Genomic DNA, 25,035 nt, shown 5'->3' with positions numbered 1-25,035 from the left:
TTGGGGTTTATCAGTCAAATAAGACAGGCCAAATTAATCTAAAAATACAATAGTTAACTCGAGATAACAAAAAGGTGGTGCACATTAATTCCAATCTACGCTCGGTCCTTGCAGTTAACAGGACCTAAAGTATAATCCAGTATGCAATGTCCCAGGAAGCTACAATTTGGTGCTAGCGATTTTCTGACATCAGCAGAGAATAAGGATCAACAGTTTTAATGTGTAAAGCGAATTAGAATAGAATCCAGAATTACAAAAGAATTTTCTTAGGATCAGCATTTGCAAGCCCAAAATCAGAAGTGATTGCACCAAGGAATTAAATTTCAAGTGAATAGGCCACAAATCATTCTCATTCAGCAACCTTCTTGGATCTCCTTGTAGCTGGACGGCCGGCTTTCTTATTAACAAATTTATCAGGCTTAATAGCATTGCTCTCTGCATATATGGGGGACATGGAATCAATATCTGTATCAGTTGCACTGTTCTCTGGTTTCTTCAGGGCTCTGGTGTTTTCTTGATGCAAGGAAGGTGGAGCTAATGGAAGAAGCTGATTAGGTTTTTGCTCCTCTGCTTTGATCTGCAAGGGTTCAAATTTTCCATTAGCAAAGAAAATACCAGTGTATGATAAACCTAAGAATTATCTCATGATGGCAATATATGCCATTCAAATTGCACCAAAGGGATTTACGGTGAATTTGAGACTATTCCAAAGCATTTTTCAAATATCACAAATGCGCTTGTCAGAGAGGGAACAAACTCACTTAAAAAAGAATAGCTCTGAACCTTTTAAAATAAGGCAGGGAATGGAGCATACCAGTGTGTTTCCTATATCAGATAAGGCCTTCCCTCTTGGTGCACAATTGCTATTCTTCTCAGCAGGCTTGTCAACTAATGCAGTATGAAGTAGCAGCGCACTATGAGAAGCTCCAGTGCCGAACAAATCTGTGTCCCTATTGGTGCACTTAGTGGGTGCACAGCCACATGATGTTCCACAACTGCCATTAGTAGCTCGGCATTTGCATTTCAGTGTCTTGCACAAAGACTTTTTACTACATGAACAACACCCTTTGGATCCAGTTTTCCCTGTTACATCAGCATGTTCCTCAACTGGAGTTCCTGTTTTCAAACATTCAGAATCATTGGTACTCAACAGATTAGATCCAGCGCCTGAAGAATGGGCTCCAGAGTCCGAATTGCTTTTTTCAGTTGCCTGCTTTCCTGAATCTATCCAGTTACTCTCAGCTGCTTTCATGTTAGAATACTCTGGTTCAGATACATCCATGTCCTGAAAATCATTATCACTGACAGTACAGCTAAGGCTTGTGGCGCTCTGGGACCCCTAGAATCAAGGATACTATGTAATCAGCACTGGGTTGAATGATAATCAAACAATTATTAGTGGACAATCATAAATTAAATCCAGAGACAAGCACTTCATATTGTTATGGATTCAAAATCACAAGTGTTTTCTTGTAGTTGTAGTGTTGATGTGGGGTGGGTGAACCTTGAGGAAAAGCCACATGTATCTCCTTCATTATGTTTATGATGAGAACCCCAGAATTAGTCTCATCTTCTTTCCATTGTTTCTTCTGAATTATGTTCTATTGGAAAGTTTGAGTAAAAGAAATGACATGTATGCATGCAACTCAATGAAAAGGTACATCAAAAAAGAGGAAAATAAAAATAAAAAAGCCTGCATTGACTATTTGATCATGAAAGAGCATTGGCCTAGATCCAGCTGGTTATCAAATATCAAAACAAACAGATTGGTGCATGTATTTACTAGCATCTTTAACCAATCATCAGTATATTTTACTTTTCACTTGCTTTGGAACCATGATAGTTTCCAAGCTCTTTTTATGTTACTTGGCAGTTCAAAATATCAAGGAAAAGGAATATCGTGGCAGCAACTAACCTGAGACTTCTCCCTATGAATAAATTCTGCTTTTTCCATTTCCAATTGTCTAACCAAACCACTGAGTTCAACTACCATTTTATTCAAATCTCTTATTTCTGAATCCTTCTCTCTGCAGTCATCTTCTTCTTCCTCTAACAGGCACCTAAGAAAAAACAGGGATTCGGAACATGTTCGAAATAAGGCGTTTAAGCATTGACGGCAATATAATGGTGAAAGGGAAATATACTACAAACTTTGGAAGGAAAATTTAGAAACTTAATTTGTCACCTTAAATTTTTGTGCTTTAGCATCTCTGCCTCTTCCTTGAGATTTACAATCTCCACGGCTATCCCAGCCCTCCTAGAACACAGATGCATCACTTAAATCAAAGCATATAGACAGTCACTACTATGAAAAGTTCCAGAAGCTTGCTTTCACAAGAATTTTCACAATCAAAATTGTACAAACATAGTATACTTAAAATTAAATTAAATTCAGAAGAAGAAAATAGAAATGAAATCGATTAGTATTGGATAACCAGTGAATATGTTTAAAAGTTAAGGAAAGATATGAGTAATAAGTATCATCAAGGAGAAGGATGAAGAAAGGCCTATGCTTGTGTAATCATTTATTCAGTATTTTTAAAACCAGTGGTGGACTGTGATTAAGTTATGCAAATCATTCCCAAGTCTCTTAAGGGTAAAAGGGTGATCAAAACTTATTTCACAAATGGAGGTTTTAACCCATCAAGCAACTTCTCCAATTCTGCCTATAATCAATGAAACACAAACCAAATAAAATCAGAGCTCTTAAATTAACATAATTCTATGCAAATTCAACCCAAGGACTGGCCAGAATTGGAGTGCTGAACAGACTCATGAGAAAAATAATTAATGGGACTCACACTTCTAGTTGATGCTCATATTCAGAATATAATTCTTGCAACCGTACTGAAAGATCATGCTCATGCTCCATTGCCTACAGCAGTCCCACAATAGAAAAACATATTAAAGGTATTCATATTCCAATGAATTAGTTTATGGTCCAATTCCAAGTAATGAACAAATCATGCCAACAAAGATCCAACACTTGCATTTCCATTCACTTGTGTCCAAAATTTTACATTTTGGCCAAAGATGCCTTTACATCCAATTGTTTCCATTAAAAAAGAAATAGTACTCAGCATAAAAAAGATTCCAAATGGCAAGATACTCTTAAATAAGAACAGCATTCACTTTTAGGATCCTGAAATTCTGATTAAACAGAACTCTTCCTTGATAGGTAAAATGCAATTTTATAATTATCTTACTTTTCGGATTAAAATATATCAGCAAGGTGGCATTTTTGTCCAAAATACTAAAAATTTTGAACAGATGTGGATAGTAGTTCAAGTGTTGGGATTTATGGATATCCTTCCACAATCATGAATGTATACCCAAATGTGGTCCAAATCCCATCAGCTGCATTTCAATGGACTCTAAAACCATTCAGCCATTAATGCAAGCACACACAGAAAAATTCAATCCCATTGATTAGTTCAAGATACCTGAATTCTACCATTGGCATCTCTAGCACCTGCATCAAAACAAGAAAGGATAAAGTTAAAAATACAAAATAAATATCAACTCCATGAAGCACCAAATCTACTAACTTGATTTTTCATGTAACCAAGACTTTCGAGATTCTAACAGCTCTTTAAGCCACTTTGTAGCCATAGAAGCTTCTTGTGTCTTTCGTTGCAAAACCTGACATGGAAATACAGAAGTTTAGAAGAATAATCCCCTAGAACTTAGAAGACTTTGCATCTCAGCCAGACATCAATTTACCATCTTTTGTCCCTGGTTCAAAGCTAGTAGCTTGTGCATCTTGTACTCATTCCTCCTCCCCTCTGTCTTGAGCTGTTGATAAATAAAAACATTCTCCATGAGATTTAATAAATTGATATAATGAAAAATCCAGATAAACCAAAAACCACAGCAACCTAGTTAAGCAACTTAATAGCTCCCATCAAAATAATATATAACAGTGGAATTACCTCACCTGCTCAATCTCATAACACACTATTAAGGCATTGCAATGGTTTATTCAAGATTAGGAATTGGTATTAGTGTGTGATCTCCTTGATAAGTTGCATCAGGTACAATACAGGGGCATGGAAGATGTAGATTAGGATTCAATAGCTTTGTTATGACAAAAAATGCCTTTAAGATTGTATAGATACTGCAGCTCCCCTCATGCCTTCTTTGCTTGATCAGGAGAAGAGTAACTGTTTGAATGACTTGATTGATACAATTTGGTGATTCAAAGCCCAGTTGGTTGGCCATCTATTTATCCAACTCTCAGTGACCAGAGCGTTGTGGCACTTGATGAGCTTTAAGGATGTAATGCAGCTAATGCTTAAAAATGGGAAAATTCTTCTGGTCCTATATAGTTGACTTTCATAAAAAATAAATGAACATTTATTCAAGCTTTGTGTGACTGCTACCATGGTTTAAGTTATGGGTTGATATGGAGACACAATGCCCAATTAAGCTCAGCATCAGGAGGATCTGGTTGGCAGTCATCATTAGACAAAGTTAAACTACAATGTTTCAAACAAACTACAAGTTCTGGAAGATATCATCACCCATCTTGGCGATATATATGGAAGATGTTAACATGAATCTGTATGCCTCTTAACAAGATCTAGAAACATTACATAGTTCTAAAAAAAATTAATACAGAAACAGTCCACCTCATTTTGAAATAGAACATGATTTAGTAGAAGCTATAAATGACAAAAGGAACTTTTATTGGGTAAAGAAGTACTTTTACATTTTAGCTATTGGATGTTTTGAGACAGTATTGAACATTTAGTGTTATTCTTTATGCAATTGCATGATTGATCAATGTTGTGGAACATGTAGTTTTTCTTTTAAATCAATTTATCTGTAGTAAACTTAACTCTTTCCAACATGTCTTCTCTTTTTTTTTTCCTAATCCTAAAATGAAAACCATATTTATGGCTCAAATACACTGCTTCAAAAAAGAAAGAGAAAAAATAGAATAAAATCAAAGCCAATCTTAGGCATGATTCAAATTTTTTGATAAAACAAATGCCCACATTATATGAAGAATTGCTAATGCAGAACTTGAATACAGGAATTACATATATGTCAAAGAGGCATAACCTGGAGGATTTCTTTTTCCAATGCTGCCTTACATAATCTGAACTGCACAGACTGTTTCTTCATACTCCATTGTAGTTGAACCTAGAAAAAAGGATCAAAAATTAAAATACAATGGCATTAATAGCAAGTGCCAAAAGCAAAATCATATACTCATTTTATCAACTGCATAATAATACTTTTTGAGCCTTTATTCTCTGAATCTCATAATGTAACTGCTTCGCGGCCTCAGCATGTTTTTGTTTCTGTATTAGTAACTGAGATTGAGCTTCGAGTTTTTTCTTCAACTCTCCAACCTACAAAATCAGAATCCGCTTATAGATCCGCATCTTTTGGATAGCATTTTCAAAGTATTTTCTTGCTATACAAAGCATGAAAAAAAAAAAAAACCCACATTTAAAAGCGGGAAAATGTAATTTCAAAATGCTTTTCAGACAGCACATCGTAGTTGAAAGAGAGATCAACCTGTTCTTCAAGGTCGTTCAACTTCTGAAGATAATTTTCCTTTATCTTTCGAACGCCATCATCGGAGGCCACAGAAACATTTCCGAGACTGTTCCTCAGCTCCTCCACCTCCGTCTGCCATTTCACAAAACAGATGAGAAAACAAAAAAAATACCCCTCCTTTTGGTTGCCAAGAAAGCATAGGAAAATAAGAGAACATAAATTTCATGTTTTCGATGAAACGAAATCTCTGATTTCTTCGTTCGTAACATTTTCTCAGCAACCAACCAGATTCAATTAAGAATCACACCTGTAAAGCTTTGTTCTTCAGTTCCAATTCATGAACTCTCTTCTCACTGGCCTTCTTCATCTCCAGCTATTACCTAATGTTGGTGTTATCAATCTCTTAGTTAACAAACCGAAATCAAATCTTAAAACCCTAATCGCGGGATCCGACGATTGAAGATATTTTTTTGTTTCTTTTGTTGTCCCCTCTTTTTGTACCAATTATTTTCTTTGTTCAAATTATATTGAGCGCGTCAGTGGAGGCACATTTAAAATTTTTTAAAATAAAAATAAAAACATCAAATAATATTTTTTCAAAAAATGTGTGCTTCAACGGTAACATAAGAGCGGGGAGGACGAGGCAAAATTGGCCCATTTATTTATACTTAATGCCATTTAATTGTATTTCAATTTTATTTTCTTTAACTTTGACGGTATTTCTTTATATCTTATTCTCTCTTTCTTTTGTATATATCAACTATTTTCGGAGTTTGATTCAATATTTTACCATTTTCTTATTAAAAAGGTGATAATTCATAAAGTTGTGAAATCATACTAAAATTGACTAGTTTTTAAGTAAGGTAAAGAATCAATAAATTCCACACCATTATTCTTTAATAGCTTGGAATAGGATCCAATAAAGTTTTTACGAATAAGTATTCAAAAAAATAAATAAATAATAGATTAAGGATGTCCATACCCTTTGTATTTTACTAATCAACATATATAATTTTTTATGATATTTAATCATCATCTCTCAAGCGTGAAAATTATCATTAAAATAGCGATAATGACATGTAATGAAAACTCGATGCCACGTAATGAAAATTTGTAGGGATAAATAAATATTAAATGAACTCTGAGGCTGTGTTTGAGTGTTATAATGCTAATTATATTTATCATTTTTGTCGTCATAGGGATAATGAAAAAAATCTGTAAAGGTAAAGTGGGCTAGACAGACTCTTATGCAAAGCGAAAGCTATAAATTTTATATATATTTTGTTTTATTTTCTATTTCTTTAGTGTGATTACTATTATGAAGAGTGATTTTATACTAACAACGTACGCTTAGTAGAGCGCAAAGATGCTGAGACCAGATTTCTACGATTGCAAGATGAAGATAAAACTCAAATTACAATTCCCCAAGATATTAGATAGCACACTGAAAGCACATCAGAGAGAATTTTAATAGCATTCGGAGCAACAAAAATGGACGAGGCACAGCATTAGGATCAACTGTTGTCAGAGAAGTCGATTACGTTCACTTATACACAGGGATCTAATTGTTTGGCATATCATGGAAAACCCCACCCCCCTCTATAGAGGATTGATCAATCCTCACAAGACACAAGAACTTACACATTCTGTTAGATCCCGTTCTCTGCTCCAATAAATTCACCAGGAAATTTTCATTTTGAGGGGGCACACCACGGAAACTTGAGCAGACTGTTAGTATTTATTTCAAGGATGAGGAACAAGAACCAGCTCTTTTTAAGTTAAGGACCATAGTTCTCTTTCTCATCCAATGTTCTCGCCTGCCGGACTGGACTTCTTGAGGCAGAAGCGACAGTCTCCTTGTTGTTGGCTGCTGATTCGTCTGGCTGATCAGAATTTCTAACTCTAAAAGGGTTGCCATTTGATGCTGCAGATCTCATAGCCCTGGGTAACTTCAAAGGGATGTCTACCTCAACTGCAGTGTTCTCTGCCTTCTTGGGAGCTTCAGTATTCTCTGGCTGTGATGAAGGTGGGGCTACAGAAACTAGCTGAATTACTGATTTTCGCCATTTCTTTCTTGGATTAGGCTTAGGTGCCTTTGCTCTGGCCTGCACAGTCATTTAAATTTTCCATTAGCACACTAGGAGAAATAAGCGGTAAGGAATAGGAATAGACCTAAGAAATGTACTGGAAAATAAGACGTGTTGGCCATGCTTATTGCATGGGCGGAAATTTATGTCTTTCACATTCAGCAGCAATCACATAACTTCTCAACCCCTTATGCGACAAGATAGGAAAGGAACATACCATTTTGTTCCCAATTTCGGATAAAGGCTTCCTTTTGGATTCACAATCATCATTTGCCTCAGCGGGCTCATCGACTAGTGCACTCTGGAGCAGCATTGCACCATGAGAAGCAAGTTCGTGGTACTTCTGTATATCATCACTGCCTGACAAGTTCCCAATGCCTTCAGCAACCGCTGATTGCGGGAAGTCATCCAACTCCTCAACCTTAATTGTTTCTCTGTTAGTGCACTTATTAGGTGCACAGCTGCATGAGTCCCTACAAGTGCCTCCAGCAGCACGACACTCACATTTCTTTAGTTTACAAAAAGATGATTTACTACAAGAGCAACATATTCCTGAATTTTCTGTTCTCAAATTTTCTGAACTACTGATATCCGAACCTACACGTGATTGACCTCCAGCTTTGGAATTCCTTTTCTTCCTTGGCCTTTTTCCTGATTCTACCCAGTCATCATCATCAGCACTGTCTGTGCTAGAATGTTCTGATTCAGATGTATCCATGTCCTCCAACAAAATCACAGACCGCCGAGGTCCCTAGACGAGAAACAGTTAGGAAGCCAATAAATCAATTAAAACTACTGAATTGTTATGTCCTAGAAGGAAGTCAGCCACAAGTGCTTTATAGTAACTTATTTTTCTGGACAGTCATGAAAATTAGTTAAGTTGTTCATGTAGTTACTTCTGTGAAGTATATTCATGTAAAGGAAAGAGATGGAGAGCAAATAATACCTCACGAAAATCATACTTCCGACCCGCATTATCCATGTCAAGCTTCTTTGAAGCTAATTTCTGCAAGAAGTTCAAACAATAAAAACAGAGTAAAACAATTAGTTCAGTAGAATTAAGTTGAGTGATCCTACTTACTGGATGTTTTTGCTTGATATATGATTATGTACACTAGCACCTCAAACATGAAATCCAAGAAGTTCAAAGTAGCTAAAACTAGCAGGGCAAGAGGAAACGAAAAATTGGAAAATCAGTATATCATATCTAATTGTAGTCTTCATACATCTGATCCACTAACAGTACACCAGTCAGCTACCACCAAGAACTGAATTTTTTTGCATTTGTTCAATTCCTTTTATCAACTCAAAGTAAAACTCTATCACTTTACCTGTTTGTAGAACAGAAAAATCATTCTTGTGGAATATAATAACTTTTACAGGATAATAGAACATGTCTAGCTCATCCATTTTACTGATCACAAGATAAACTTAATAAATATTCAGAAAAGAATGTTTCAGATATTAATTAAACTTGGCAAATTTTTCCTCCAAAATGATGTATTGAATGACCCAATTTGAGCAACAAGGATGGTAAACCAGGATTTTATTTATCATCAAAACTTTATTTTTCACTTGCTTTTGATCTGTGAAAGTCTCCTTCCCTCAAAGCTCTATTTGCATTAATTTAGTGCCATTGCAATACAAATGCTGATTGATTAAATGGTTATGATTAAGCACTATCATCAATGTGATATAGCCAAATTAACTAACCTGTATCTTCTCTCGATGAAGAAGTTCAGCCTTTTGTATTTCCAGTTGTCTAACTAAACCACTGAGCTTGACCACTTTTTCCTTCAAGTCTCTTATTTCTGAATCTTTCTCCCTGCTGTCAAGTTCTTTATCCCATAACTTACACCTTCACAAGACAATGAAGAACAAATTTAATGAGTTTATCACAAACAACATTGTACCAAATTTTAGCAAAATCCACTCATTGCCTACTTTCAGATTCAACCTCAAAAAAGAAAAAAAAAACACACAAAAAAAAAAAAGAAAGAAGAAGAAGAAGAAGAAGAAAGAAACAGGAACTTTAATACCAATTAACATATTTAAAAAAAATGACATACAGCTAATGCTGAACAAGAATGCACTCACTTCTCTCTCAACAAGATACGGATACGCATGAAGATGTATGACTCAAAGTGGAAATATTAAAAGAGATGAACTAGTTAGATCAACAACAAAACTTATAAAAATAAAAATAAAAAGTTAGTTCAACAACAATGTCCAAATTTTCAACTAAAAAGAAAGAATTAACAAAAGAGTACTTGCATGAACCAAGTAAAGAAAAACAGAGGCTGAAGCAAAACACTAATGAACCAAAATGCAAATAGCAAGATGGGATGAGATGGTGAAATACACACACGAATAAGTTTGAACACGATTAATACCTAGATGAGGATGCTAAGTTGAACAGATAATTCATCATATTTTTTGCTTCAGCAAGAGATCGAACTTGGTTCCAGCGTCCCCTGCCGCTAAAGACCCGTTCACGCTCTTCTGCTTCAGATAACTGTGATGCCATAGAAACCAGGGTGCTAGACGATGTAGTGAGCATGTTTTCAAGAGCAAAAATCCTAGAATTTCTTGCACCAGGAGACATTGTCTCAGGGAAACTTCTGCAATTCCATTCAGAAAAAGGTGTTCACTAACTATTGGTAGGAAAATAATGTCAAAAGAAAGCAGTACAAACTAGCAGAAAGAACAACTTTCAGCAACAAATTTCTCACCCAAAATCTTTTTGCTTCAGCATATCTGCTTCTTCCTTCAGTTTTGCAACCTCCCTGGCCATCCTAGCTCTCCTGCAATATACAGAAGATATGCTTAAACCAACATTATGTACCATTTAGACTAAATAGGACATTTCAAAAGCTTTTCTCCTTACATATTTTCAAAATTAAAAACATGCAAACACAAGATTATTGTGCTTGAGTAAACCCAAATCCTTATATTAAAATTTTACCTAATACGAGTAGACTGGAAACTTAAAAGATGTAGATAATGGTTCAGACTGATGAAGAGAATGAAGAATAAACTTCAAGCATTTATGCCATTGTTAAGGATGAACTTCTCCTACTTGATTATACTAAAGCCAATTTTTACCTGAATGATCCTCCATCAACAAAAGTCCACTTAAACTAAATCATCATCCCCAAAAGTAATTGAATTTTTTTATGCTAAAATGCTAGAGAACTCCAGTTTGTTTCTCCTGAAACTTGATAGAAACTTGGTCTCAACAAAATAGATCTGACATCAGCCCTTTTAGACATTTTTTTATCAGTTGCTAACAAACAACAGAGCCTAATGTTAAACAGTTAAACGATTTCTGAGTTGATTTCTTGTAGCAAAAAGAAAAAATAATAACACTCACTCTTCCATTTGATGCTCATATTGAGAACGCACTTCATGTACCCGTACTGTGACTTCAAGCTCATGCTCAATTGCCTGCATCAGGGCCTTCTCAATATAAAATAATGTGTTAGTAAGAAGTGTGCTGGAAACAAACCTGTAGTACTTAACCAAATCCCTACTCAGACAGGCATCCAAACAAGAAGATATGCTGAAATGCTAACCCAATCCTCATCTCAGGCACAGGAAAAGACATGATACACAAACATAATGCAGTCTTCAATAAATACAGAACTCAATCCTCTCAAATTAGGTAAGATACCTGAACTCCAGGACCATTTCCATTCCCAGCACCTACATTAGTAAAATGCAAGAATGAATTATAAGTAGATTCAGTAAATGTGAACTGCACAAAGAAGTAAGGTCTCCTAGCCCGATGAATTATACGTAGTTTCAGTAAATGTGAACTGCATGAAGCAGTAACATCTCCTTACCTAATGTTTCGCGTGATGATGCCTTTCGAGATTCTAATAGTTCTTTTAGTCTCTTTGTTGCCATAGAAGCTTCTTCAGTCTTTCGTTGCAAAACCTGACATGAAGAAATGAAAGTGAGAAGTTCTCCTTAACAAGGAAGATCATAGCTGCTTAGGGGTGATTATTTACCATCTTTTGCCTTTGGTTTAAAGCTAATAGCTTATGCATCTCATACTCGTTCCTCCTTCCCTCTTTCTTAAGCTGTTGACAGAAAAAAATATTGCCAAAGAGATTAAACGCTTCCACATAACTGAAAACCAAGATAAAACAAGAACCACAAGATTTAGCAAAACAAGTTATAAATGTAAACCTAGCATTTAGTAAAGGAGAGTACTTTAGAAAAGATCTATCCCATGTTCCCAAGTTCATACCATTCTCCACTAGGAGGACTACAATTTATTCAAACTGGGAAAAGCCAAGAATGATTTGAAATTTAAATTACAGTAACAAAGTCACCTTAGTTTTCTTTTTCATCCATAAATGAAACAGGAAATATGCTTTTTCTGGGTATAAGACAATATGTCCACTAATAAACTAAGCTCAATGAATTTGAACATCAAAAATTCAATTTAGAAGAGGGCAGGAATTCAATTAAGGCTATTCTCTTTTCCTTCTTCCAACCATCATTCTGTTGTTACTTTACTGAAAGAAATAGCCATGGTTCACAACAAGTTGCATAGGTAATTGATTAAAAACCATAAAAGAACTCAGATCATCAAATCAACATTGACCAGATATTTATAATAACATCTAATCTGAAAAAACCTTGCCAAAGCAAAAAATTAAACAAATAATATGCAAACACATGACACATACACACAGTTCAGTGTTTTCACCCAAATATGTCAAAGGGCTGATTCAACAGAGTTAGAAACAGCACTCAGATTGTAAATTTGGAGCTATTGAAAAAGAGATTCCCCTTTTGAAGCATATATGCTATACTGAATCTTTAATGAGCAAATAAACTAACCAAAATTTCTACTAAAAAGATTTTTTAAGCAATTGTACCTCTGAAATTTTATACAACCATAAATCAAGCCCGTAAAGATGAAAACAAAAAGTGTAAATATATTTTGTAATGACGCATGTACCTGAAGAACTTCTTTTTCCCGTGATGCCTTCCATAACCTAAACTGCTCAGATTCTTGCTTGATCTTATGTTGCAATTGAACCTAGATAAAATAGCATTGATGGTTAGAGCAAATTGATTTTCATTTTGCAAGTAGACAAGTTTCATCAATGACAAAATAGAACCTTTTGGGATTTTATTCTCTGAATCTCATCCTGTAACCGTTTTGCAGCCTCATCACTTTTTTGCTTTTGTCTTAAGAGTTGAGATTGCGCATCTTGTTTCTTCTTCAACTCTGAAACCTGCAATGTAGAATCTGATATTATAAGATATGAAATTACCATTGAAAGGAGCAAAGGAATTCCAGATTCACCTGTTTTTCAAGTACATTCAATTTTTGAAGGTAATCTTCCTTTAATTTTTGGGCACCATCATCAGAAGTGGAAGAAATACTTGCAAGGTCATGCCTCAGCTCCTCAATCTCTTTCTAACAATTGACAAAAAAAAAAAAGAAGCAATATTTAAGTAATAACCTTAACTTACAGAATAATTATGATGAACAGAACAATTACCTGCAACGCTTTCTTCTCTTGTTCCAATTCCAGAAGTTTCTTCTCATAATGTAGTTTAAGAACTGATGTATCAGCACTTGCAAACCGCTTCATTTCAGCCTTACATAATAAAATAAATTCGAAATGAACAAAGGAACCAAAGCAGAAGAGAATGAAAAAACAAGCAACACCTATATAAAAATGGATACTAGAAATTCATATACATAGTGTTTCCTTGAATATTAGGTGCCTCTTAAGGACTTTGCATGCCCATGACATTGCTCTTACACCCATTTAGTGAACTGTAACTTCAGTATTTTCTTCCTTATATAATGAATAATTATAAAGTTAGATCTATTTGAGCCATTCCTATGAAATTGTGTTTTCACTCATTTAATTATCCAAAATATTTGCTCCCTGGTTTAATGGTTTGGGAGTCTGTTCAGCAAACCTATTCTGCAATCCCACTTAAGCCCCAGATGTACACTAATCGCATTTATGTGAAAATTTTGGCAGAAACTTTCCTCCAATTTCTAAATCAGCATTTTCATACAAGCAATAAAGTCTCAGCCAACTAAAAGTTTGTAATTTTTGAAAAGGTATAAGAGTCCCAGCCAATGAAAAGGTCAGCAACCATTTATGATTTACCTCTTTTTGTTCAAGTTTTTTGTCCAACTCTTTGAGCTCCATATCAAATTTTTCTTGAAGGGAAGTGTATTCTAACTCCTTTTCATCATCTTCAATCTCACCTGGATGGCAGTCACACCAATGTAAATTTGCAAGTCAGTAAATATCAAGCTGGAAAATTAATAAGCCAAGACCAAAATTGTCATAGCCAATGTTTGATAATGAAGTTCCATCATAAATACAAGAACGTCAAAGACTGATTTTATATCCTACAACCCCCTAACCACCCCCACAAACAAGCCCCACCTAGAACTATGAATTTTCTAGAAAAAAATCAAGCAAAAGAAACAAATAAATAAATTTGTGATCAGCACCTTTTGTATCACAAGCTGATGAAAGCTCATTAAGGCTTCTGAAATATGCATTTTTTGCGCGGAGACTATCATCATCCAAGTCAGTGCCATCAACAACAAAATCACTATGTTTTGAGCTATTCAAACTTTGTAGGTGCAACAATTCACCCTCTAATTCTTGAATTTTTGACACATAGGATTTTAGCAGACTAAAATTCTGAAAAAGAGTATGCAAAATTATGTCAGAAAAAAAATGTTTCTCAAAAAGTTGCAATACATGCATCTGTTAAATGTGCCATGCAATGAACCAATTTACTCAAACCTGATCTGAATCAGACTCCATCTCATCCCAAGATTTCCCATTTCTGGCTGATTCAATTTTCATAATCAATTTGTCTTTTTCAACCTAAAATATTCAATCCATGAGTGAAATCATTTGAAACAACACAGCAGAAATGTTTTGAGAAACTTATGAAAGCATAACAACAGTGGAAACAAATGAAACAAACCTGGGCATCAAGAGCACGTTGTGTTAAATGATCACAGGTGATTCGGCGCTCTTGAAGCTCCCTTTGTAGCTCAGCATTGCTCTCTTCAAGCAAAGAAATTTTGTGCTTGAGGATCTGGGAAAAAGAAAAGGGAAAATGAATTTAACACCTAAAATTAATATATAAGGAGTTCATGGTAACCACTCTTTTACTTATAGTACCTGAAGTTCCTCAAATGGAGCACCAGCATCGCCACGGAAATAAAGAAGCTCAGACTGTAATTGCTCAATTTGGCTCCGCATTCTTTGCATTTGAGCTGCCATTGGATCACGGTTGATCTACAAGCAGGAAAAAATAATGGGAAGCCACATCGTAAAATAATAATAATAATAATCTTTGAAGAGGAAACTTACAACTGCCTTGTTCTGAATATTTCGAGCACGATTTGCATACTTCAAAGTGTTTAAGGTCTCTTCTGCATTTGTATCAGCAGGACTAACACAAGCTGTATTTGTACATTTAGAAAAAGGAAGGAAAAATAGAGTCATGAAAGAGAACAATATAAGATGCCTTAAGTAGCTCCAAAATGTTTTATACATGCTGAACATGATGAAGACATTTATGTACTTACCAATCATGACAGTTTTGCTGTTTCCTCCAAGAGAATCCTAGAACATCAAAACTCCCAATAAGTATCTGAATTTGTGTTTTGAAGCATATTGAGGAATTCTTTGTGTTTTTTCCTTCAATTATCAATAAATGAACTTAGTTTTTCTTTGGTGCTTATGGTGATCTCTCCATGTTACACCTTAAAATTGGGTGTTATAGCGGTATGAAAAATATGGTGCACTAAATCTCCACAAGACACAAAAACAACCTTTAAGAGTTTAAACCTCGAATCATTTCATACATTATGATTCATGGATCATATTCTTCTATATAATCCATTTTATTTGTTTTTTATGAAGAGTCAAGGTTTAAAATGTGGAGTGCATGCCAATTCCTATCTTTTGAGAAAATCATTTGAATATATGGACAGGATGTTCAAAGTTTTGTTAAGAGCAATACATAGTCTATGGATAACACAATTTGAAACGATACACTGACAAATCCAATGCAAAGAGGGAAAAAGGAAAGAAATATTTAGTTCTCATGCCTGTAATAGGCGTGTCAACTTGCTATCACGATATGGAACATGACCTCCTTCTTTCCGCTTCTTCTCATCTCCCAAGGCACTTATCACGTTGCCAAGAGCAAGCAATCCCTTATTAATATGAATTCCTTGATCATGTACACCATTAGAAAACAACTTAGCATTTTATCAAAAACGAAAATAATAATACTAATATTGACTTAGTACTTCAAAAGTTGAAAGGTAATGAAGAAACTTGAAATAATAATCATCATATTTAGAAGAAAAGAAGTAGAAAATTTTGACAGCATTCCTCTTCCCACCATTCCATTCTCAAATTAGGCATGTTTTGAAATTAATACCTTCTTTAAATCGCATCCCATCCGCTCCTGTCCGTTTTGCTCGTTCAGAACCAGCAAGATCCACTAAATGGAGTTTTGCACATAGGATATCATCTCCCACATCATCATTACTTACTCCAACACGAGCAATTTTCTTTTGCTCCATAGATATTGTGAAAATGGCATGCGAGCGACTGAAACACAATGAAAACCCAAGTAGAAAAACTGAAACTATGGTATAATATCTAATAAAGAAAAGAAAATTTGTGGTTATGAGGGAAAACCAAACACCAAAAATAAAAAGTCACAAGTGAATGTAAAGATAGATAAATTTGACATTGTTTTGTTGGATTAAATTCTATAGTAGGAAGCATACACACACACAAGACAAATGTAAGATTACCCAAGGAAAGCAATTTAACCTTGAACATATCATAAACTAGATTAATATAAGGAAACTTCCTAGAGATAGTTGCTTGAGGTAACTTTGTTGATTGGATAAGTATCAGCAAGAAGGCCTCTAACTAATTCAATCCTTGACAAGGAAGGTTGAGAGAGAATAAATAAATTCCTTTTCAATGATATGTTGATGATTATGTTAAGTAAGGTTATTTTGAAACCCGATCTCTATCAATTTGATAAGAATCAGTCAGGACCCAAACTGATTCTTTCCGTTTGTAATGAAACTACAAGATGAAAATATGAGCATAAGAATACATGAGAAATTTCTGGCTGGCCTTATCCTCAATTAGAGAACTTAGTACCTACTTATGAAAATTTTTGAAGTTAGAGTCATATCTTGTGGAATGCCCATTGTCTAGTGGGACACCTAGATAAGCTCACTTCTATTTTAGAATCCCTTTTAAAATTATACTCTCGAGCAGAGACTAACAGCTTTGTTGTAAGCACCAATCATCATTCTAAGTTTATTTTGCTTTTGAGGTTGCTAAGACTGAGATCTCATGTATATGTTGGTAAGGCAGTATATCACAACAACATAGAGCAATATCGATATTAAATTTTAGTGCTTAGTTATGTAGCCTTCAACTATAAGAAGTCACAAACTGCCATTTTATTACTCAATCTTCAACCATTTAACTAGCACACACAATGTACGATATGGCTACTTTGTGAGAGACCTGGTCAGTAAGAGCATGTGCTTAATAAACAGGGAAAAAAAATTCTTGAGTGCAATCAAGGCAAAATTTAATCCTTCAAAACTGGCATGCCTTCCATTTTTAAATATGTTCCATGAAAGAAGGATGACAGCAGTTTGATTTCGCTGGCAAATCTACATGAGCTGTTTAAACAGTCAGGGTAAATAGAAGTCATGCTCTCATAATCAAATTACATCCAGCATCTTTTAACTTCATAATGCCTAAATAAAAACTTCCAAGATACATATTGATGTTCAGTCCATACTCTCATACCAAGGGGAGTGGGTGGAGTTGGGGTTTGTTGTTGGGTTGGGTTCAGGTGGTGTGGGTTGTGAAGGTTCATCCTCAAAAAAAGCAAAGCGTGTAGAAAGAAAGCTCAGCTGAAAAACTACAGAATAACTTACATTGAGAGTGATTCTGTTTTTTGTTCGTAGCATCTACAATGAGTTGATTCAGGAGAGAAAGCCTATTTAAGGCAACCTCCCATGGACACCTGTTTGAATATCAGCAAATTCTACAAGTGTCTCTGAGGGATGCTTAACATTTCCCCCAAAAATAGTGAGAATGGCTTGGAATGCTCTTAAAGGTGTTTGGTCACTTTGCCATGATCCAGAGCTAATGTCAAGGATATACATGGCATGTCCACTGGTCATGAAGCAGGGTAACTTGACGATTTTAGATTCCTTCTACAAATGATAAAAGATGTGGGTGGGGGATGGTGTACTTAAAACCAAGATCTCCACTTAACCAAAGCTCTTATACCATATTGAACTACCTAATTTCCTAAAAGTTTAAGCTGCTAGGATTTGGACCCACTATGTATAGCATGCTCTAACCATGTTGAACTACCAACTTTCCTAAAAACTTCTATTTTAGGTCCACAATGTATAACATATTCTAACATAAACATTATATTTTTCATGTACTTTAGGGACTAGGGAGAACAAAAAATTATACTCAACATGACTTAACACTGATTCTTCAATGGTGCCTAGGAAACACAAGAATAGTTCTACTAGTCAGATTTGCATAATTAATAGAGAAACATCACTAGCAATAATAACCATAATGCACGATTTAAATGTTTCAATTAAAACTACTTTGCAATAAGCCAAGTGGATATGGACTATATTAAACCGTCTGCAATAGTTTAGAAAACACCATAAATTCACACATGCATAACTCTATGAAATGGGTACCTTGATTGACTATTCATATTAGTACTTCCAGTAGCACGAGCTGTGGAACCGTGTGATAGGTATGATGCCATTTCTTCTTTTGTCCTAACTTCTGCTTCTGTCACGCCAGCAAGGGTTATGCCCCCACTTACTGTTTCTCTAATTTGTATAGGCACTCTTGCTGGTCCAGTAGGCTTAGTTACACATACCCCTTCAACTTTGGAGGTAGCTGATGAATTTGGGTCAAGCAAATCAAATACTTCTTCCTTAAAAATCTGTCAATTATTGAAATTACATGTAAGGACGTAATCACGCACTATATGGGCAGATAAAGAAAAGAAGAATACTGATAAAGAAGCTTATGTTACCTCGATAAATGATACTCTAATTAAAAATTCGGTGGAGTCTTTCATGGCCTCCACTCTTGAAAATATACTTTCCATAACTTTTGGTATAATTCCACCACTACTTTCTTCTCCTGTATAATTGGTTCCCATTGTGTATGTTTTCCCCGAGCCCGTCTTGCATGCCAAAGAAAGCTGAGTCAGCTATAAAAGCTCCAAAACATGAAAATTTAATTTAATTAAGAATCCACTAAAATGACTAAACAAATATTAAACCTGGCCATACGCAAGAACTGTTGCATTGTAGCCATGGAAAAGTGCATCAAGGAGTGGATAAATACAGTCATCAAATATTGCAGAAGATCGAGATCCAGTGCTGCCGTAAACATAATCAAATGTGAATGCATGGGATCCAATTTGAACCTGGTCGTGCACCCAATAACAATTACAAATCAAACACTAAGATCAAATAATCTGGAAGTTAATCTCAAAATATATCAATTCAACCCTTCATTTGTTTCTCAGAAAACTGAGTAATGATTGTTTTTATTTTATTTTATTATATTTTTGCTAGACAAGAAACAGACTAATGATAAAAGAAAATAGGATTCTTAATTCTGAATAGTTTTTATTCTTATAAAATAAAAAACACACCAAAGCTAAAATCATTCTAGTTTTTCCTTGTTCCAAACAATAAACCCTAAGATTCAAAAATCTCAATTCTTATTCCTATCTTGCATTTTCTTATCAATTAAACACCATACCTGTGGCTCTCCAGGAACCACTGTTATGCAATCTGTACAGCCAATGAGAAGCTCTGATGTAATGAGTGGTCTTATATTAACCGCAACTCGAACACATTCCGCACGGGAAACTTCCATCTCCACCTTCTATCTCGGACTCTAACCCAAAAATTTGAAGAAAATGATGAATTAGGGGCTAAAATACACAAATGATGAACAGAATAATCGGATCAGCATGCCATCGGAGATCCCCAGAAGGTGGATATTTGAAAAGAAAGGTCGTGAGCTGAGGAATGATGGATCTGATAAAACGGATCCGTTTCAGCGTGGATGAGATGACATACCTGTGGAAATGGGAGGAAGAGGAAACGAGAGGTTGAAGGGAACGGCTATGGGAGGAGGAGAGAGAAAGATGGAGGGCTTTGGTTTTTTGAATTGAGCGGAAGGGACAAACGGGGTGATGTATGAGGATCGATAATTAAACTGATTTGGAGAAAGTCGCTGGGTCCGAATTCAAATAGAGGCCTGTCACGTGATAAATAGTCCTCATCACGTGCGTTCCTGGTGTCAGGTTGGGCCGGTTCGACCCAAATAAACCCTCTCATGGCTTCTATTTGTTCAAATCGAATGAGCGGACGGATTTTGAATTTGAAATACTAGAATATGACCGTTGGCCCCCTTCAGACTTAGTGGTTACTCCCTTTTGGTTAACCCATCATAACATAACTGCTTGGAAAAGGGAATGGGCGAAGGATTGCAGGACCCAGCGAGAGGTTCTCTTTTTTCTTTCCTTGTTATAGACTTTATTAATTAAAATTTTATAAATTTTAAGAACAATTTTTAAGGACATAAAGTTAAGTCCATACTTTTTATATAAGTATGACTATATTTTAGGTAAAAAAAAATTAAAAAATTGAAAAAAAAAAAAAAAAAAACCCTATCAATAATTTTTTTTTTATTTGTTTTGTTATCTTCCTTATGGAAAAAAAAAGTTATTAAATTTAAATTTATTTTTTATTTTGCTTCATTTTAAACTCGATTTTGTAGAACAAAAAAAAATGTTATTTGATTAAAATGGTCATTTGGAAACCCAATTTTAGAAATCTAACCTTCCATCCTTTTATGACCACATTTTGATAAAAATGTCCTAATTATTTTTTTTGTAAAAATAATTTTTTTTTTTAAAACCTACATGTAAATACTTGAAATAAATAAGGATATTTATGTCATAAATGAATTACTTTTCAAAAAAAAAAATGAAAGAGGTTAAATTCACAAACATGAAGATTATTTCATCCCTTTTAACCAATTAACTCTAAAAAATAAGAAAACACATGGGAGCGAAAGAGCATAATTTGTTTCCTTGCTATAGCACCACCCATGATTTAAATTAAGCCTAAAGTTTCATTTGCATCTTGGTAAATGGTGATGCTAGGCATGTAAATAGGCCATGTTGGTAAGGGTCTCCAACGGGCCGGGCCGAGCCGGGCCCTTGATATATCTAAGGCCCGTGGCCCGGACCGTGGGCCCTCAAGCTGGGCGGGCTTGGCGGGCCGGGGTAAAAATTAAAATAATTTTTAATTTTGAAGGGAAGGGGTTCCCTCTTCCCTTATGAAACCATAAGGGAGCTAGCCACCAACTGAGCTAGACTTCTTTTGTGTAACTATTTTACATTAATTATACATATATTAGAAATGTTGTATGATTTTTGAAAAAAAATAAAAGTGAGTTGGTTGTTCAACGGTTACATGACCGTTGAACATGCCACTCATAATTCAATTTCAAATATATGACCGTTGAATGGTCTTGAAATTAAAAAAATAAAAAATAAATCCTAATATTTAAATCCCTATAAATATTAAATACCCTCACTTTTTTTCTATTCTCTCAACTCTTAAGCTCTCTCCCATTCCACAATATTTCCTATTATTGCATTTTGTCTCAAATTATTCAATATTATTGGTGGTGAAAAACAAGCATTGGTGGTTCAAAGAGTTCAAATTTGAAAGAATTTCTACTTCGGTTCTCCAATTTAGTAACATACTTCACCTTTTCTTTTATTTATTTGTTACATTTTAATTTTACATTTATTATTTTTAGCATAATATTTTATCAATAATTATAATTATGGAAAGTGGTTCTTGTTCTTGATCTAATGCATGTGATAGCAAAAAATTTACTTCAAATATATGGAATTTTTTTTATAGAATAGAAATAAATTTAGAAAATAATAAAAAAGAAATAAAAGCAAAATTAAAATTTATAACAAACTTCTTAGTGGTGGCTCAAATGCAGGTACAAGTCATTTAAAAAGGCATCATGAAAATTGTAAAACTAAAAATAATGTAGATATTATAAATTATATGCTATTAGGTAAAGATGAAAGTGGAAATTTAAAAACATTTTCTTATGATGAATCTTATTGTCGTGAAGAAATGATTGGTTATATAATAAGAGTAGAACAACCTTTCAATTTCACTAGTTCGTCTTTACCGCCAAGAGATAATGATTAAAATATTTTACTAAATGTATGTCATATTTTTATTTTTATTTTTATGGTTGAAAAGTACAAATGATTGACAAATAAGTAGGTGTCAACCTAGTTGGGATGTATTTATTTTGTAGCAATGTAAACTTTTCCCACATTTTCAAATGTAATGTATACATTCAATGAATAAAATAGTTAACAATGAATATTTTTATTAATGTAACATTTTCTATTTCTTAAATATATTTTTTTAATATATATATATATATATATATATATATATATATATATATATATATATATATATATATATTAAAGTGGCGGCCCTATGGGCGGGCCTACGGGCCGGGCCGAGCCTAATTTGGGGCCCGTGGCCCGGCCCATCCAGAAATGGGCTCGGGCCGGGCCGGGCTTGGGCTGGGCCGCGGGCTTTTTGGAGACCCTTATATGTTGGGCAGGCCTTCAGCCTCTTGGGCTCGGATTGAGCTGAAAATTTGATCCATAAACTAAGCCCAACTCTAGGCCCAAACGTTTAATAAAATGTTATTATTTCAACCTTGAAAATATGCCTACTTCAATCTGTCTTCATGGAGGAATTTAAAGATAATTTAATGGGCCAGACTGATGCTTAGAAAAGCCAAATAATTTTGACTTGAGCTTAAATGTAAGCTTTGCTGGGCTTTGGGTCAATTGACCAAACTTGTGCCCCTAAAATATAAATGGTAGGACTCTAATTCTAGTGGGCAAGTATGCAACCAACAAATAAATTATCAAAAATAAATATACAAATAAATAATATAATAGTGACTTTGTTATGGTTCAGCAAAATAGGTCTACATGGATGTTCTCAAGCTTCTTTTTCAAAAGTTTATCAATGCCTTCCATGGTCACAATTGATGAAAATTTGAATTTAACAACATTAAGAGTGAGTATCCAAGTTGATAGGACAAGTATAGTATGAAATGAATGTAATTTTTAATAGGTATTAAGTGTATTTAATGAAGATTAGAACATAAAGTACAAATGATTTCAACTTTGGTTTTATATCAAAACATAAAGGGAAAAAAAATCATTAGACACGAGATAGTGAACAATCAATCAACATATTAACCATCGATGAGATTCACAATGATTACTAGAGTATTTAATGTGATGAAATTCACATTAAGAGTATGTTTAGGAGTGATTTTAGAAAACATTTTTTAACACTTGAATGATACAAACTTTCAAGTATTAAAAATATTAAAAGCGCTACTTATAATCACTATAAAACAGACGTTAAATGTGATTGAATGCATTTTTCATTATTATGATGTGTGTAATACCTTAAGTCCAAATTATGGGAACTATAACCATCACTTGACATAACATTAATGAGGTATATGCATTATACACTAATTTTCATCATCAGGCAAATATGTACCAAGTGTTAACACTATGTCTCTTAACTTGATTGAGTAATAAAAGTTCCCCTAATCCCATGTGGTAATTAAATGTCACCATAAGGACGCTTGCAGTTTAGGATTGAACCAATGTAATAACATCTTCATAAAGCTAAAAAAATTGCCTCAAAATGGAATGTTGAAGGGAAATGAAGCCTAACTTTTAGGTGCTTCACTAGGATGTAACCCTCATCGACATGTAAGGGTCGTAATTTTTCCTTATGGAAAAGACATATAGCCTTCACATAAGAAAATATCTTAAATTGATGGACCAACACGAGAACTTCATCAGCAACCATGACAAGTACCTTAAACTAAAGTGATGAGTGCATGAGCAGTAAGAACTAGAGAAGTGGAATCACAAGAGCATGTAAGAAGTTGAATATTGGAAAAATAAAATGAATAAAAAATGCAACAGGAAAATACATTTTATATAGGTAGTAGACTAAAGATCATTTAAAAAATCAAGACGAGAGAGTAATATTCTTATCGCACTTATCAAATCTCTTGGGGAATGCATTTGTTACTATGAACTTTTGATTTTCTTTCCTAACTCTCATGTAGGAAAATAAGATTAAAGAAGAAGGGGGGAGGGGGTTTGGGAATTGTGGGGACGCAAGAGATAATCAATGCATGTCAAATTAAGGCATGCATAAACTTAAGAAAGTGATAACTTGGTTGTCTATTAGAAGTACGAATGTATTAGTCCTTTGATGTGTACCTTTCGTGTGGGATGACTCATTAACCAATTGATAAGATGAACATTAAATGCAATTAGACATCTTCTTACTTATGGCATGCTTAAAGCCTTAATCTCATATCAAAAGGCTTGTGATCATTGTTTGATGAAACATTAATGAGGTATGAACATTGTACATTATTCAAGCATTGAAATGCCCATTGGTCTTAACTAGCCTAATTAAATGCCTTTAAATACCTACATAGATAACAACCAAGGGTAATCTCACACTCATTTTCTCTCGTTACTATTATTTGTTGACTCTTATAATAAGTATTAAAACTAATTTTACTATCATAGTCACCCTCTTTAATCAATTATGTTATTTCTTGTAGGGATGGAAACACATGCCACTTGAAACATGATTCTACTTGTCAACCAAATGAAGGACATGTAACACAAGGTTAACGTGGGCTTCCAAAGCTCAACCTAGATTACATTAGGCTCTTATGCCTCTTGAATCAAACCCTTCATCTTCATGGGTCTAAAATTATTAGTTTATTAATTAAACAACATGTAGGTTTACCCATGAACATCACTTTCCTAATAAAAGAAACATCTTATCTAAAGCTTCACAATATATTGCAAAGATATGTTAAGAAATATGCATTATTCATCACCTATTTGATCACCACAAACAAACCACTATACATGCGTTTCACGAAACTCCTTGGATATAAACACAAAGATGTCATGTTGAGTTATATTTCTTGTACAATTTTGAACCCTCGTTTTAATTGTCTAGTTGCTCACATAAATGGAAGGCTTATTTGACACATCAACATTTTTTTAAAAGCGACACTATGCCTTTTAACTTGATATAGTAATAACAATTCCCTTAATCTCATGTGGTAATTAGATGTCATTTTCATCACTATGATTACCATGAGAACACTTGTAG

General features: G+C 34.4%; 2 protein-coding genes across 3 annotated transcripts; both read right to left on the bottom strand.

Annotated features, from left to right (window-relative positions):
* Positions 1–53: 53 nt before the first annotated feature.
* Positions 54–6,004, bottom strand: LOC117907188 (kinesin-like protein KIN-4C). The gene is made up of 12 exons (XM_034820631.1): positions 5,819–6,004; positions 5,530–5,643; positions 5,244–5,360; positions 5,068–5,148; positions 3,724–3,795; positions 3,549–3,642; positions 3,444–3,472; positions 2,802–2,875; positions 2,186–2,257; positions 1,916–2,060; positions 815–1,339; positions 54–577 (listed from the first exon to the last, which is right to left on the bottom strand). The coding sequence occupies exons 1-12, from the start codon at positions 5,876–5,878 to the stop codon at positions 350–352; spliced, it is 1,611 nt and encodes a 536-aa protein (XP_034676522.1). The 5' UTR covers positions 5,879–6,004; the 3' UTR covers positions 54–349.
* Positions 6,005–6,900: 896 nt separating this feature from the next.
* LOC117907187 (kinesin-like protein KIN-4C) lies at positions 6,901–19,935 on the bottom strand. Of its 2 annotated transcripts, XM_034820630.1 has the most exons (28): positions 19,810–19,935; positions 19,487–19,624; positions 18,999–19,145; positions 18,747–18,899; positions 18,400–18,653; positions 16,065–16,237; positions 15,727–15,851; positions 15,202–15,238; positions 14,984–15,075; positions 14,792–14,908; positions 14,592–14,705; positions 14,405–14,488; positions 14,104–14,299; positions 13,751–13,851; positions 13,124–13,222; positions 12,925–13,038; positions 12,737–12,853; positions 12,574–12,654; positions 11,612–11,683; positions 11,444–11,537; positions 11,272–11,303; positions 10,972–11,057; positions 10,331–10,402; positions 9,992–10,219; positions 9,312–9,456; positions 8,545–8,604; positions 7,816–8,349; positions 6,901–7,616 (listed from the first exon to the last, which is right to left on the bottom strand). In XM_034820630.1, exons 2-28 carry the CDS (start codon positions 19,601–19,603, stop codon positions 7,290–7,292), a joined length of 3,771 nt encoding a protein of 1,256 aa, XP_034676521.1. In that variant the 5' UTR covers positions 19,604–19,624; positions 19,810–19,935; the 3' UTR covers positions 6,901–7,289. The 2 variants fall into 2 exon arrangements, with proteins under 2 accessions (XP_034676521.1, XP_034676520.1); XM_034820629.1 differs by having other exon boundaries at positions 19,487–19,935.
* Between the last annotated feature and the right edge of the window lie 5,100 nt (positions 19,936–25,035).

This window comes from Vitis riparia, chromosome 18 (assembly GCF_004353265.1).
Source record: "Vitis riparia cultivar Riparia Gloire de Montpellier isolate 1030 chromosome 18, EGFV_Vit.rip_1.0, whole genome shotgun sequence".
Taxonomy (NCBI): domain Eukaryota; kingdom Viridiplantae; phylum Streptophyta; class Magnoliopsida; order Vitales; family Vitaceae; genus Vitis; species Vitis riparia.
This window is presented reverse-complemented; position numbering and strand designations above follow the sequence as displayed.